Source organism: Mastigoproctus giganteus, chromosome 1 (assembly GCF_048544385.1).
Source record: "Mastigoproctus giganteus isolate SK-2022 chromosome 1, ASM4854438v1, whole genome shotgun sequence".
Classification (NCBI taxonomy): domain Eukaryota; kingdom Metazoa; phylum Arthropoda; class Arachnida; order Uropygi; family Thelyphonidae; genus Mastigoproctus; species Mastigoproctus giganteus.
Window position 1 is genome coordinate 240835661 of NC_143575.1, and position 17681 is coordinate 240853341.

Below are 17681 nucleotides of genomic sequence, written 5' to 3' on the forward strand. Positions count from 1 at the left end.
GATATTCTTGATCATTTGTAGCTTTCGCTTCACCTGGTAGCCTTTCAAAGCATTCTTCAGTCCAGTGTCTGAATGTAGTTTCATCCATTTCAAATTCAGTAGCCTTTTTGCTGACAATTCGTTTTGAATGTTTTGTTTTCTTAGAATCTCTTCGTAGCCAGCAAGTCTTTCTTTTTCAAGAAGATGGCTCTTTTTTTTCTTATAGTCCGTGAGGTCTTCATTAATTCCGAAATTTCTCCATTTCCGATCAGCCTTTTGCTTGGCCACAAAAGCCTTTTTGAAAACCTCGTTGTACCACGGTTTGATTTTGTCGGTGATTCTTACGTCCTTCGAGGCACCCAGGTCAGAAATCAATAAGAGCTGTTCCTTTATTGTAGAGAGCATCCCAGTTGTAGGTCCTGACACTTTATTGTAGAGCGCATCCCAGTTGTAGGTCCTAAGATGTTCTAAAATAATTTCAGGTTTTACGAACTTCAGGGAATATATTTTCTTGGTTTGACTTGTTTGCTGATCGATTTGTTGCACACCTGCTCTATTGGATGAGGAAATTTCAACAGCATATTGGGCAGTGATCCGACTGGAATTTAGTTTGAGGGGTGACATTTTTTAAGTTATTCAGATTATGATACAATAGGTCCAAATACTGTCCTTCCCTATTCGGAAGCGTACCCGGTAGGGTCAATCCCAAGGTTTCTAAGGTTGCACCAAGGTGTTCTTTAGCATGATCGTGTCTTGAGCTAGGCATATTAAAGTCTCCAGTTACGATCACAGGAAGGTCAGTGGCAAGACTCTCTGTTATCCACACAAGAAGCCGGTCCGGGTGTCTGCAGTGTGCTCAGATAGGTAGACTTGGATTTTCCGAGCCTTCTTCCTGAATAAGGCGGAGATAGCGTCAAAGTTTTCAGTTTGACTTGATTTTATTCTTGTAGGATGAAGACTTTCATATGGTATAAGATAGCAACACCTCCACCCTTCTTTTCCTTTCTGCTGTTCCCAATAAATCTGTAACTAGATGAATGGGCCAGCAGATCCAGTTGTCCGTTATGATTTAGCCAAGTCTCCATACAGATAAAGTCGTATTCTTCAAGATGAAGGAAGGTCTGTAATGTGTGCAGTTTGTTAGCAAGACTTCTAACATTCAGAATAAAAAGAAAAATGGGCTGAATTTCTCCGGAAGGGGGATTTTCTTTCTTTAGTTGCTATAATGGTTTATGCAGACTTCCTGATCTCCGCACAAATGTTGTGTTCTTTTCCCGAAATATTTTAACTAATGCGCCCAGTGGCCAGTTATTGTATGCAAGGATCAGATTTAGGTCATCAGGTGAGCATGTAATAACAAATGACGAATATGAAGGATGCCTCGTCTTCAACTGTCTTACTTTTGTGTGAACTCCGTATCCCTGAGCAAACATGGCTTTTATGTCAATTGCCTGTGTGTTCGGAACAAGCCTGGTAACAAAGATTCACTCCCTTGTTCTTACGGCCATGATATTGAACCTCCTTACCAAGGAACTATCTGTAGAGAGGTTTAAATGCGCCGTATCTGCATTAACAGTGTAGTTCGAGGATTGCATGGACCGATATGAGTAATTATTCCGCAATTGGCTACTGTAACCATCTGAATTGGAAGATGTTCGCAAGTTGGTTGCTTTCGACAGCCTTTGATTTTGCTCGCTCCGATTAGTCTTCTGGGATGAGGTTTTGCTTGTATTCTGGTTAGTGATTTCCGCATACGTCGGCCTGGGACAATTTTCAGGACACACCACATCAGCCTCACATAACGCCAGTGTATCGGTGGGAGACATGTCTTGTGGTAAGGCAGATGGAGAGGACTGGGTAGGAGCCTTGGATTTTTGGTGAGTAACTTCTACCAGGGGCTGTTGCTCGTAAGTCTCTGTCATAGGTGGTTGCTCAATGATTCCACTTGTTTCTATATTCCGTTGCTAAGGAGTGACGGAAGGAATATTAAATACGGAATCTTGTTGTCTATGTCCCACTTCTAGATCAACATTAATAGCCGAGAAATGTGCACTGGCTTGGGTATTCTCTCCGCATATATCCAGGTTATCACCATCATATTCACGACCAGGTTCAGATATTTGAGGCACTCTCAGCGCTGTTGGTTAGCTGGCTTACCCCATAGCATCATACTACTCTTCAGGTCAGTCATCTGGTCTCTCAGTGAGCATATTTCCTGTTTAATTTCTTCGTTCTGTATTGTTGGTTGAATATGAGAAGGGTGGACAAATATTCGAAAATTCGATTCGGGGAAATTTTTCTTCTAGATTATGCACTTTCTTCTAGATTATTTCTTTCTGCTGGGGGAATCAGGCTTCTTATTGGAGGTTTTTGCAGCTCCTGTAGACCATTATTCGAGCAACATTTTCCCATGAACCTTTTCCTCTTGCTCATCGATAAACGGGATAGCCTTGAATATCCTGAGCATGTCCGGAAAATTCTGTGCTTTGATTTACTACATATGAGGGTTTCATCTGCAGAAGTTAAGCAGACATCAAATATGCCAGAAGTAACTGTGATTGGCATTTATTAAACTACTATTTATTACACTACTGATTCGGTAGTTTAGGTCACAACAAAGAAGGAAACGAAAGCACGGAACCGTTTCGTTTTGCCGCTTCGATTCTAATTAAACTAAACACACTAAAAGTGCCCAACTTCCTGTTTTCTTAGTAGGGTTGTCCAAAATAAGAAGAAAACAATGCGTACGTGACTACAGCAAAACGTGTTAGGATGCGGTCAGCAGAATGCTAAGCCTAATGAGATCAGGTAGATAACGAGAGTGTTCTCACAAGATAACTCTGCTAATAACAAAATTTTCTCACCCATGTAATCCGCATGCTTAGTTCTTTCAGCTGGCACACTTTCCCAGTGGAAGTGCAGGACACACAACAGAACCTAACGCAATATGTCATATAGAACACACAAGACTTTTCTGGAATTTACAGTAGTGCTGTATGAACCCTAGAAGAAAAACGAAATGGGACAGTAGCTCTAAACCTGCCTTATTTCAGAAATTAATATGAATGAACAATAAATAATAATAGAATTTCCAGTATGATATAGAGGATGTTGCTGAACCCATACAACTGCATCTCTGAACCCAAACAACTGAACCCATACAAATGTATCTCCAGTTACATTTCTGGGAATATATAATTTGTTTGGAGTGAATACCTGTTGTAGGAAGTGCAGTGCGTTACAAGAGAAGTTAGAAGTGCCTACCGATTTGTACTCGACTCGCTTGAACCTCGATTGAACACAGTGGTAGATGATTTTAAACAAATATAATATTATAACTGTGACTAAATTCCTTACAGCAAAAGAAGAATTCTGGGATTCCTCCTATATAAATTCAATCTTTATCAGCGAAATCTGCAGAGAATATTTCCCTCAATCACTATCAGCTTCTTAGACAAGCTTAGAATTGATTGCGAGACTCTTTGTACTGAAAAAAACTTACAGGACCAAAATCCTAATAATCATTATTAATAATAATCGTGGAAAGTCCCGATTAATAACAATTATTATCATTAGTACGTGAATTCGGTCTCAGGAAAGAGCCTCCCGGACCATCAGCGGAAAGTTCTTCCTCGAGACCGAAGGATTCATGCTCACCATTCAAGACCAAGTAATCGATACTAATTACAACTTTTAACTAATAACCAATACTAATACAATAATAATAACCAATTTTTTTTACAACATCAAACATTACAACTCACTGGTTGACATGATTTTCAGCCTCTGATTGCTAGCAGGAACAAGGCTAATATAAAACTGCTTTACCAAATACTGACTGGAAAGTATAACACCTCAAATGAAAGATATACCTCAATTGCCCACTAGGAACAGTCGGATTATTTTCAAGAATCATGCTTTTCCAAAGCAGTCCGGAAAAGAAAAGCATCATTAACTGGCTTTTTGATCTCACAAAATGGCACTGAAATGGATATATTTCAAGGGTGGAATAATTTCCTTCACGATTTCGGGAAACTCAGAAATGCCATCTGAAGAACCTTCATTTCCAGGACTCTGGAGTTGGGACTTTTTGCTGTTGTAGTTACTGCTTAAGTCCCTTCCTGCTTTTATTTAATACATTTCTAATTATTATTTTATATTAATCAATTGTATTTAAAAACATTTATCACTTATTTTCCCTTTATTTTCAGGTTTTCTTTGTTTTGAGGAAGAAATTCAATCAAATCAGTAACCTGCATGTCATACATCACTCATCCACTTTTGTAGTGGCATGGATCTCCATAAGATATGTGCCCGGTAAGATTACCTTAAAATATATTCAACAGTCATTCCGTGTTTTCTCATTACACATATTCTGTCACTCAGATAACTCAACCATACGACTAGTGCGATATTTAGATAGTCTGGAAACATGGCCTAGATATTTTCTGAGGCCCTTTCTAATGATTGGCACATGCTGAAGTTTGCAAAAAAACAAAGATAATTATGGAAAATTAAATCCAATTAAAATGCTAAAAAATTTCTGATTATTTGGATTATTATGTTAATAACAAGTTTCCTCCGCAAGTAGTTGAGGCTGACAGAAGAAATTCAACGGTCAACTGGATAGTTGACCTACATGAGGAGGGAAGTGATAATTTGCATTTTCTTACCTACTCTTTTTGGCTGGTACATCAGAAGAGAAGTGTCTTCCTTTCACTACATGGATATACTAATACTAAACTGAAACTACTGCTTTTCCAGTTACAGCACTTTATATTTATTAATTTGAAATTTCGATTCGACTTCCAGCCCATATGCTTTATTTTTCCGATCTTGTTGCAAAAGCATTCCCTGATTACTCTAATTAACTTAGACATTAAGTTTCATATGCTTTCTTGAATATCATTAATGAATATAGAAAAGGACAATGTGCACACTATTGAATCCTGAGGGACTCCACTAGTTCACTGAAGTCCATTAGTCCATTGAATAGTTGTCCATTAGTCCATTGAATAGTTGTTCATTAGTCCACTGGAGAGATGTGACCATTAATAACTATTCTCTGTCTCCTGCCAAAACATCCCTTCATTTATAGTAGTAACTTGCCCCTAATGGGACACTGTTCTAATTTTCTTCAATGTCAAAATCTTTTCTGAAACCCAAACATATGATGCCAAAATTATTTTTTTGCATCCTTTTTTATTGTATCGCCGTATCCAGATTATGACTGCAATACAGCATGAATGCAATACGCTATGACTGCAATACAACTGCACTCCTGTCTAGATGATCCTGCATTACTTCTTTAACCAGTGACTCCATTATTTTCCCTCGAAGTGAAGTCAAGCCTAGCAGGTCTCTAATTACTCGTGTCACCTTTTGTTCCCCCATTTTGAATTGGAGATCGATTTGCATATCTCCAGGCGATGGAGAACTACCCTAAATCCAAAGATGCTCTCATAATCTAAGGAATTCCTTGATCGGCATTGTGTTCAGGTAAACTGTGTTTTTTTGAAGATAATAAAGCACATGTTGGAATCAGTTCTTGTGACCGACATGACCTTTTATTGTTGTTGTTGTTGTTATTTGGTTTTTAGGAGCATTAGCAACTAAGGCCATATTGCTCCGGGATATGCGGTGGTCATTCCCTGAATGACCTTTCCGCATCCTCCGTATTTGGTGGTGACGGGCTCGAACCCCGGTCTAATCAAGAAGCGTGTGCTACGCACTGCTGCTCCTTCCCACCTGGCTACGGAGGCGCCGTGACCTTTTGTGACGGTGATATTGCAATGATGGCTGTCACTGAAGAAGTGGTAATAAAATACCACGAAACGTTTGACTCTGTTAGTACATATTTCCAATTCGGAAATAAACATAGTTATAAACGGAAGGTTTAGGTGATATTATCTTCAATGTCCTCATAATTATGGCTAAAGATCTGCTTACCTCTTTTGCTGCATTCTTTAAGGTAAATGATTAGACCCATCTACCTCAGGTGCCTTTGTTGCATTTAGCTTCAATTATTTCTCTTTCATTTTCCTCTCAATTGTCATAAAATCCTTTAGCTTCCATTTAGAATTAGATATAATTATAGTATCCTACATTCCTAAAAATGTCTTCAAGTGCGAATGTAGGTGCAAAATATTTATTCGTTATTGGTGATTCTATTATGGATGCTAAAAATATGTTATGATCCTGAAAAGAATGATCAGTTATGCTATTGATATTGAGTGGACCAGCACGGTTCATCCTTTTCCTGCTAGTGTTAACAGAAGCAGAGAAGTGTGAAGTGATTTCTGAAGGTCAGACCCTCGTCCCCTTGTCAGAAAGTTCGCAGGGAAGTTTGTACATGTTGTGTGGTTTGGAAATTCTCGGCAAGACCCTGCTCCTTTCATCGCAGATATTGCTGACTGCTACTTCGGTTGCAAAAGCTTTTAAGAATTCTTCCAGTTTCGGAGAGGATTTGAACTCAGTCCTCTACACCCGGTTACAAATACCTGATCTAAAATGCTCTCACAGAGAGTGGCTTCGAATATGCACTGGTTTCAGCCATGGCAGCAGTTTTAGTGAATTTGCGAAGGTATATTTATCCATTATTTTGCCTTCTTTTATTATCAAAATTTCTGTCTCCATCGTGGCACAAAAGTCATACACCCTCCTGGGTGTCAAGTAATAATTCTTCTTATTCCAGTCATGTAGCTCCCTGAGGAGCTGTTGTGGCCACCAACAATTTCCTCCAATCCATCGATCTTATTTTATTTATTTTTGTTTATGTGAACCCCAAACACGAGAGGTATTAGAACCTATAGTACTTAGTACCGTGCTTGGGTTGGAGGTTGAGAAGACGAAAGAAGATATTTGTTGACATTGGACTTGAACTTCTGTAGACTGTAATTTTCAGGAAATACGTATGAAGGAAGGTTGTTCCAGAAAACGGCAGTTGAATGAATAAACGAGGAAGATGAAAAGTTGGTTCTGTGGGTTTGAAGTTGGACAGTAAATGGATGTTGGCTGGTGGCGGCACGTGTTCGGACTGTTTTGAAACAGCGAGCGGGAATTATAGAAGCCAATTCAGAAGAACAGTGCCCATGGAAGTATCTGTAGAAGAGGCATGGAGCAGAAACAGTACGTCTATGAGAAAGCGAGTGGAGAGACTCTGTTACAGATGAATCATTAATTAACCTAACTGCCCTCTTCTGAATGGAATCAAGAAGCCTGAGAGAGGTTTTGGGGGCACCACCCCAGATGTGGGAACAATATTCCATGGCAGGGCGGATTTCCGATTTATACAGAGTGAGCAGCTGTTTGCAAGAAAAGTAACGCCGAGAGCGAAAGAGAAAACCAAGTTTTTTTAGATGCAGAGGAAGTAATATTTGTAATGTTCTTGTGCCAAGAGAGATTAGAAGTCAGGGTAATCCCCAAAAGAGATATATCATTTTGCCTAGAAATCGGAGTGTCACTAAAGATAAGCATAGGAGCAGAAGAATCCTTTTTGCGATATATAAGACAAGACTGAGTTTTAGAAGAGTTGAAATCAACTAAGTTGTCTTTGCCCCACTGGAGAATTACCTGAAGATCGGCATTTAAGGAATTGGTAGCAGATTTTCGAGAAGTTGAAGCAGATTGAGCAGGACAAGGTTTCTTAAAATGGAAAGTTGAATGCAATGTGCTATCATCGGCAAAACTATGGATAGGATTTCCAGTCAATGGAAGAAGGTCATTGATATACAAGAGGAAAAGAGTGGGGGAAAGAACTGAACCTTGGGGGACACCGGCATTAGTGGAGAAGTTAGAAGACAGAGAGCCATCTACCATCACCCTCAGTGAGCGATCAGAGAGAAAACTGGATAACCAATTACTAAAAACAGTTGGCAAACCATAAGATGGAAGCTTGTTTAAAAGACCTTTATGCCAAACACGATCAAAATCAAAAGCCTTTGAGATGTCAAGAGCAACTACTTGTGTTTCACCAAACCTTTCCATTGAATTAGTCCATAAATGGGTAACATAAGCCAGAATATCACCAGTGAATCGACACTGACGGAATCCATACTGGCGATCGTTGATCAGACGTAAGGTTTCTAGGTAGTTTAAGAGTTGGCGGTTAATCGATTTCTCCATTACTTTAGAAAGAGTAGAAGTAATTGCAATGGGACGATAATTGGATGGGAGGGATTTGTTACCCTTTTTAGGAACTGGTTGGATATGAGCAAATTTCCAAGCAGAAGGAAAAACACCTTTGGAATAAGAAAGTGAAAAAAGGCGGCAAAGAATAGGAGTAAGTTCATGAGCACAGGTTTTGAGAACAAGTGGAGAAATACCATCAGGACCTGGAGCTTTCTTAGCATCAAGATTCATCAAAATCCTTCCGATATCCTTTTGACGGAAGACCACAGGAGTTATTGAATGGAGCGTGTTGGGAATGGTGGAGGTGTTTTACCAAGATCATTAATACATGAGCTGGAAGAAAAATAGGATGCTAGCAGGTCAGCTTTATCCTTGGCTGAAGTGACAACAGAACCATCTGGTTTGGACAGAGGTGGGAGCAGAGATGGGCAAAAGTTGCGGCCAATAGCTTTGGCAAGAGACCAGAATGCTCGGCTACCATTAGGGCAAGAAGCAAGTTTTCTACTCTTAGTCTGTTCAAACTCTAGTTTGGACTGGTTAATAACTGCTTTACAATTGTTGCGAGCTTTGATGTAGGCAGAAAATGAAACTGAAGAATTAGAATCAAGCCAATTACGATATGCAGCATTCTTCTCTTGAACAGCCTTACCACATTTATTGGAAAACCAAGGTTTAGATAAAGGACGAGATTTTAAAGTGGAGTGTGGGATAAAGTATTCCATTCCTGCAAGAATAATTTCACTGACACGATCTGAGCAAACGTTGACATCAGAAGTTTTGAAACAGTAATCCGACCAAGGAAAAGAAGAAAAGAAGTCTCACAGGTCATCCCATTTTGCATTCTTGTAATGCCAAACAACACGATGTTGGGAATAGCCATGAGATAGAGGTTCCATTGGAGAAGGTAAATGAACAATCTGTGCTAGGTCATTAGTAATTGCAAAAGCCTCAGCATCTCGACCTGCTGGGTCGGTGTGACTAGAAAACGGAAGCTAGCTGGAGTTGTGAACAATAAAATCACCAAGGAAAATTACCTCACTGTTAGGAAAGTTGGACTGGAGAAAGTCAAGTTGCAAAGAGAGGAAGTCAAAGAGCTCCATGTAATTAGTGGAGTTGGGAGAAAGGTAGAGACAATAGATGAATTTGACCCAATGAGGTAGAGAGATTTTAAGCCAGTGAAGATCAAAGAGAGGAGATTCCAAATTGCCAAGTCTCTGATAGGGAATATCAGAACGGACATATGCACAAGTACCACCTTTGAGGCGAAAGGAATCATACAGCGAATAATTTGGGCATCTGAGATGAGCAGTAGTTGAATCAACCGATAACTGAGATTCTGTCAGAAAAAGTACATGGGGTTTGGCAGACTGCAAGTGGAAATGGACATCGTTGAGATTAGAATTGAGACCACGTATATTTGTGAAATGAGCGGCATCGCTCATTTCACAAATCGCTCATTTATGCTCTACGAGCGGCATCGAAAACTATCATGCCCAGAAGGTCACTGATCCCATCCTTCCACCTAATTGCAGGTCTTTCTCTGCTCCTTTTCCATCTATTTTTACTTCCATTATGTTCTTCAAGGGAAAGTTATCCCTCCTTGTTTTGATGCTATGAAGAAGAATTTCAGGCCTGCTGATTTTAATCAGTACTCACCTATGTATCCTTCGACCAAGGACAAATACGCTGTATTCTTCTGTAACACTACATTTGGAACGCCTCCATTTTCTTCCTGTAAACATTTCTCAGATTCCATCTTTCACATCCATAAGTGGTAACTGGAAAAATTATCCAATCAATGATTCTCAGTTTCGTCTTTAGTTGTTTTTTTTTTTTGGTGTTGAAACGACCTTATTCTTGTGTTGAAAGAACGATCTTATTCTAGTGTTGAAACGACCTTATTCTTTCTTCGGTTGCTCCTAAAATATCAATTTTGTGCGTGTCTATTTAATTGATTACCATTTCCATCTTGTTTTCTTTTAATCATGGAATGTAAGAACATTTCCATGTGGCCACGTTTCCCATCTTCTTTCTTAAATTTAATTTTGCAGGTCTCACAGTGACATTCGGGATCTGGTTTACGACACTCTTTTGGAGTAGTTTTTGTTGTGGTCTCTGAGGCATCAGATAATGTGGTGGTATGCCATTGCCGTCCACATGGCCGATTTTGAAAGGGGCCAGCTTTAATCATAAGAAGAGTACAAATATTTAAATCAAAATTAAGAAAATTCTATTAATTTTTTTAAAAATATTAATTAAAAATTTCTGTAAAAATAATAAATTATCCAGATACCAACTTTCAATAGAAACTTTTCTGCAGGTGGCAGTGGCCTTGTGATTATACTTTTCAACTGCTTTGTGCATGCTGTTATGTATACGTATTATGCCTTGTCAGGATATAGTTCACATATGAGGAAATATGCGTGGTGGAAAAAACAACTCACCCAGCTTCAAATGGTAAGTGATTATTTAATATCCTCTTTCAAAAGGGTAATATAGATCTTTATACTGTATTCAGTAATCTGTGAAAAAGAAAGTAAATCGAAAAGCTCCTATGGTGAGTGACGAGTGCAATAAAATGTTTTAAGCTGTGTCCCTAATGTCATAAATGTCATTACGTCAGCTAGACTGTCTTGCGTCCTCCACGAAGACGAATCTTTTTGGATTCTACGGAGAACCTCATTTTACCAACCAAAATCTTCCAAAAGTAAAACCGCTTGAAATTTGATCAACATAAATTCTGTCATAATGAAACCTACAGAATTCAAAATATACAGAACACGTAGGAATTACAACTAATAGAGATATAAGTCTCCAGATCATCTCCTTCAAAATGATTTCTAACAATATATCTGGTCAATTCACTTCGTACAGCTGCTTAGGAGGATATCGTTATTCTATGTACCCATAACAGATATATACCAGTACGCAGTGATCACTGAATTATGACCACCCCTTCCATCCGTGATGGACTACGGATAGCTCGCACTATAAAAAGCCGAACAGCCTCGTTCGCTAGAGCAGTGGTAATATGCACCTAGTTGCGCAAATCAAAGAAATAAAGTAGCAGTTGTGGGACGTAATAAAGATATCACAGAGTTTCAAAAGAGCATGGTTGTGGGAGCTCATGCGTCGGGTGCTTCTATATTGGAAACTGCATGTCTTGTCAGTTGCTCACGGTGCGTTGTGGTTAAGGTATACAAAAAATGGTTTCGAAGGGGTCAAACCACTTCCCGTCTACAGAACTGTAAAGGATTACACAAGGTGGATGACCATGGTAATCAAAGGATGAAGTGCGTTGTACGGGATCAACGACAGGTAGCTGTGCGACAGCTGATATCACAATACAATATGGGGAATGCAAGAATAATGACCCAAATGACGATGCAACGCGCACACTCAGACGTATGGGGTTCCACAGCACACTACCCACGACACACGCTCTCCCTACCGCTAATCATCGTCGGCGGTGAATGCTATGATGTCAACAACTAGCTGGTTGGATACTGGTGGTCCGGAAACGAGTGAACTGGTCGGATGAGTTCAAATACCTAGGATAACCCATCCGAAGCACTCTGCCTTCATGTGTGGAGCAAGCAACCGGAATGCATGGACCCATCGTACATGACACCCACTATCCAGGCAGGTCATGGTAGATGCTTAATACAGGGCACGTTTTGCTGGCAAGACCTAGGACCTTGGTGGGCATGGACCAAGGTTTCATTGATGAAACCTACTGGCAATTCTTAGGAGACCCTCTACACCCTACCATGTTGTAATTTTTCCCAGAGAGAAACGAGATCTTCCAGGACGATAATGCGTCTTATCACCGGGTCTGCACTGTGCACAAGTGGTTCGAGGAACACAGTGAAGATATTACCCGTCTTCATTAGCCTCCAAATTCGTCTGACTTCAATCCAATTGAACAATTGGATTGCGGGCAGACGTTCAATCCATTCACCTGTCTTGGCACGGGAAAGTGAGGTGTATGAACACGCAACCAGCATCTCTTCCGACACTGTGGAAAGCCTTACAGGCAGCGCGGCAGCAGATCCCTACGAACATCTTCAGCCCTCTGGTGGATCAAGGTTTAAGCGAATAGAGGATGTTATCCGTGAGAACAGTAGCCCAACACTGTACATATAGGTGGTCATAATTCAGCGATCACTCCTCACTGCATGAGGGAGAGATTCATGGAAGATTTGAATTCACCCAGAAGCAGTTGTGATAGACGATGATATTTTGTTGTTTTTTCTTTGATAGCTAGAAATCTCTATAGCAACCACACAAATTTAGGTTTCGATCTGACAATTCATTTGTTTTCTTTACAGCACGGAATGAAGTGAAATATCACAATGGATAAAGTGGAATAAAGATCAGTGAGTCGGTTCCTCTTTTTGCAAGGGACAAAACAACCCTCGAAGAAATGGTCGCTATTTATGGAGAAGACTGGCCAGGTTACAATATTGTTGGGCAAAATTGTAAAATGTGAAAGAACTTCAGTGCATGAAGAAAAAATCCCAGTACGCAGATGCCCGGCATCTGCTGTAACAGAAGAGAATGTTGCAAAAATTGAGGTATTAATCCTGGAAGATCGTCGTATTAGCATCAAATAACTAGATACAGAACCCCAAATTAATAAAGAATCTGTGGAGAACATCAACTACCAATAGCTGCATATGAGTAAAGTATCTGCTAGATGTGTTCTCAGACTTCTAACCCCTTACCAGAAAAAGAAGAGGGCACGCTATGCAGATAAAATTTTGTCGATGTACCAAGAAAAACTAAAAATTGCATCATCCTACTTATTCCCCGACCTTGCACTCTTGTATTTCTTCCCTTTCCTGCTCTGAAATTCTTTCCTCGTGGAAAACAGTCTGCTGCTGATGATGATGAGCTTATTTCTGCTGCAGAGTCATGGTTTGAAGAACAGTTAGAAGACTTCTGTAAAACTGGCCTGCTGTATTGAGAGTTCCAAAAATGTGTCATTTCGTCGGGTAACTATTTTGAAAAAGAGTAACACATGGTGTTTGTTTTTGTTTCAACCTTTTTATCACAGCTTCTTCTCAGAGAATACAACTCTCTTTGAACCCCAGTCGTATAAAAATAATAATGAGGGCCGTACGAGGAAATCAAATGGAATAAACAAAAAAAAAAAAAACTATTATATTAGGGTCACTTAGAAAGTCAGTTCAACTACCCATGTTTATTGTGTCTGTAAATTGTGTGTGTTCTCTGGTCGATTTGAATCAGCCATTAACATATATAAAATAATACTGCGACAACAACTCCTTGAAATCTTCCACAAAATGGAACTGAGTAGGCTAGTTGATTTTGTGAGCTCGCCAATGTCCTGAACTCAGAGGATCTTGTACAAATATATAGAATCTGTGGCACTGCTCATATCGTATCAATCTGTCCCAGTTACAAAAAAAAATCTTATCCCTTCCTTAAGGTAGCTTGTTTGTTAAGTGGTGCCAGTGGTTTTCAAAAAAACAGCAATATTGGACATAGTATGTTTGATCCCTTTCCGCCAGTTATCCAGCAGGCAATGTACTAATCGAATGCCCGAACAGTGGCTGCCTTTAAGAACTGTATTCTGGTCTCAAACAAAACTCTGCTACCGAGAGCAATGAGCAAAAATCTTCCGAAACAGGTCAGCGCCAGGATTTCCGGAATTAACTGATGAAATTTAGAGAAGATTAAAACAAACACAGCAATCCTATCGAATCTAATGACGTAGCGACAATGAGTACAAAACCCTTCTTTACTTCCACACTGATTCCCTCCTCACAAATTACACACTGGCAGCAATACGTAATTTGTGATTATAACTGAGGCATATCAATCAATCATCCTTCCAAGCCCAGAATTTTGCAACAGAGCTAATTCAATACAGGTGCAAGTTGATTCTTCCAAACTAGAAACAATATTTCTAACCGGTAATGAAGATTTTCTCTGAACCAAAAACACTAGATATCTTGGCTGATGTTATAGCTCTTATATTTAAGTTCTCCCCATATTATTCATACAAATTATTACATCTGTATGAGGAACATCATGATAAATGATTACAAATCACCCTTTCTTCTACCGATGAAAGGCCGAAACTCTCGATCAGAATTGGCTAAAGGTCGGCTTCGTCCATTCCAAGCAGCACGCATTACTCCTAACGTCAATAGCAGTTCCGGTATCTAGCCATTAATTCTAAAGAGTACTACTCTCTTCTCACCAAGATATTTCAACTCTCAAGTGAACTCAACAAACCCCCTAATTTCTTTTTAGCTCTATTATCAGAATTATCATAGCATTGAAAACAAAATTTCGAAACTCGTTCTTCAATAATGAATTCGATATTTATATAATTCACTAAAACTTAGCTGCATGAAGGAATTCGGGACTCTGAAATCACGACTGATCATTTCAATATTTACAGAAGAGACAGGGGCTCTAGCAGAGGGGGATATCGAAATGTGCATCTCTGAACAACTCTGTTATTGATTGTAAAGGTTTTCGCAGGTTAAAGGCCTCTACAGTCACATTAAAGCTCCTAATTTCAACTATCTACTGGGTACAATCCAGTAGATGGTTGAAAAACTCCAATAGGCTCTCTATGAAATAGAACCTCTTATCCATGGTGCTCAGAAGGTGATCATTTTCCGAGATTTCAACGTACATCTATCCAGCTCCTGATCAAAATTGCTTTCGTCTCCCAAAATCCCTCTTCAAGATTTAATGGAAGGACCTGGTGCATATTCAAATAAATCATGGTAGTATCAGGATATCAGCCCTTATTGTCCATTCTTTTACATCATCATTCTCATTTGTTCACCAGACCTCTTCGATTTTATCTGATCTTAAAGCACTTTCCTACAGCCAACTGGTCTTTGCTCAGTTGCATATTTAGAAATCTTTACTGGAATCAGTTACTGCAGCCGACGATGTGAATTGGATTACATAGCAATTTCTCAAAGTTATCAATATTTTCCTTCAGTACAGAGTCAGAAAAGTAAATACCATATATGGTTCTCCTCAGAAACAAAAGAACCCCTCCGTCAAAAGGCCATGTACAGAAAATCGTTCAGACAGGTGAAGTTCATTACAACACTCGCTTCACGGAGCACAGAACTGAAATAAAGCTGCTAATCAACTACCAATACCTTCATAAATTAGTACAATACAACTTTGAATCCAAAGGTGACCTAAAATCCTTTTGAATCTTTGTAAAAAGGAATGCGAGAGAGGCCCATCCGCATATTTTGCAGATGGGCCTCCAACACTGTGAGGATTGCACCATCTTCACCCTTCTAGAAAAGGAAGAACTCTTTGCTGACTTCTATACCTACTCTCTGACCTGCTTGTATTTTTGCCTTTTTCTAACCCAGCCCATCTGTGATAGTTGAATAACCATGTTTTGCTTATGATATTCGACTGCTGGTAATTTTCCCTAACTATTTCAATGTTTCTTTCTGTACATAAGGCAGAGTGCAATTGCCATTTAGGTCTACGTCAACTGCGTCAATTCAATGGCCCTGAGTTCCCTGAATGTAAGTTCCCTGAACCCTTTTATTTCATTAGATTCATCTTTGATATATGTCCAAAGTATACCATATTGACGTTTAGTCTGTATCTTAAACCAACACGAGAGAATGAAACAAAACGTTCGCTTCTTGAGGATAGTAGAAGATATAGGGGCGCCTGAAATCTGCACCTCTTTTTATATTTATGAAAATTCTTGTGATTTCCTTTTCATTTACCCACTTTTAACAAACAATAGTGTACGTAACTTTATGTTCATAGTGCTGCAATGCTTAGTGAATATAAAATAAAGTGAGTTCCTAACAAATATCAACATTAATGTTTACTTTATTTATTTCAGTTGCAGTTGTTCTTCTTGTGTATCTATTACCTGTGCGTCCTGTACCAGGATTGTGGATATCCTCGATTGATTTCTTTTCTTCAAAGCTTTATTTGCGGAATGTATTTCTTTATGTTTATGAATTTTTATTTTCGCACGTACATTAAACCCAACAAAGGAAGTCCACCTGCTTTAAATACAATACCAAAAACTTCAGAAGACCTTCCGGGAAAAAATCAATCTCAAAAAAGTTTTGATGTTCATAATTACCAAAATGGCTCTTCGGTATACAAAAGGACAACATCTGGAATTAGTTAATAATGCATTAAATGTGAAATTAATTATATTTTATGAGTAGTTACGTTTCTGCTAATAAATATTTTTAAAATCGTCTTTCGTGAAATTCGCATTTTGTAATTAAATTGACGATCATCGGTCTCATTGTAAATTCTGTGCAAATAAACATAATAATGAACTCATGAAAATGGAGTTTTTGTTCGTTTTCTCTTAGTTCATAGTGAAATCACTTTAATTAGACGTTTATTTAAAACCCTCATTACAAAGATAATAATGTATGCCAGTAGAAGAGTCACCAATCTCAACATTTTGTTCTAAGGCTAATCATTACAGGCTGAAAAATGAGCAAAGTCTGTCCTTGTCATCTTCATATAACACTGTATAATACTATATGATACAAAAAAATATTACCTAAATCGGTCATGTTTGAAATAAACAACCATGGCCGAGTAACTCCATAAAAGTTCCCCCCACTATGACGGGATTCAAACTCAGGACTTCTCCATGCAATGGACGGGATTCAAACTCAGGACTTCTCCATGCAATGGACGGGATTCAAACTCAGGACTTCTCCATGCAATGGACGGGGATTACAACCACTGCGCTAACCGCAAAAGTATTTCACGAGTACTATATATCATTAGCAGCAGTGGCATATAATGCAAGAAAACAGGTTTATTATGCATCAGCCCAAAAATACTCTCCCACATCACCTGTCTGTCCATTCCAATAATTTGTCTTGTTCTTCCTTGATTTTATTCAAACTACTCACTTCCAACAACAGATGGAAGGTAGTTTGTTCCAACAATCAATGACCCACTGGCTGATGAAAAACATCGACACATCTATCCTGCAATCATCCTTCCTCAATTTGAATTTCTGCGCTATCATGTGTGTGTGTGTGTGTGTGGTCTAAGCAAGAGGAAGAATGCCACAACATTGAGCTTGCTCAATCACTTCAAAGCCTTAACCCCCTCAACAAGGTCGCCTTGCAGATGTCTAGTCTTCAGACGCAGAACCGAAGCCTCACTTGGCACGACCACCATTTCGTTCCTTCACCAATCTCGTTGTCCTTCTCTGCACCCGTTCCAACAGCTCTACATAATTCCTGAAATGAGGCCTCCAGACCTGTATGCAGCACTCAAGATGTAGCCTGGTCATTGCTTTGTACAATGGGATAATCGCTTACGTATGCCTGCTAGAAAGTTTCTGTATATTTTTTATTTAATTTAATTTTATTTTATTAATAACAAGATACACAACAGATAACCATTAACAGTGTATCTGAGATCAGAACAATGAATACAATAATAAGAGATCCAACAAGAAGATAAACATTGATATAGATTAAAACATTAAACTCATATGTACAAAAGCGGATTGCATTAAGTTACCGGTAAAACAAATAATAAATTAA

At 39.0% G+C, this 17681-nt stretch overlaps 1 protein-coding gene across 2 annotated transcripts in view; it reads left to right on the forward strand.

The window, feature by feature from the left end:
* Positions 1-16452, forward strand: part of LOC150091695 (very long chain fatty acid elongase 2-like) — a 90024-nt gene extending 73572 nt beyond the window's left edge. For both annotated transcript variants that reach the window (XM_090376465.1, XM_090376460.1), the window contains exons 6-8: positions 4191-4296; positions 10430-10566; positions 15989-16452. In XM_090376465.1, coding sequence (XP_090232591.1) covers positions 4191-4296; positions 10430-10566; positions 15989-16285 — 540 coding nt within the window. In that variant the 3' untranslated portion in view covers positions 16286-16452. The remainder of the gene's footprint in view (positions 1-4190; positions 4297-10429; positions 10567-15988) is intronic.
* The last annotated feature ends 1229 nt before the right edge of the window (positions 16453-17681 follow it).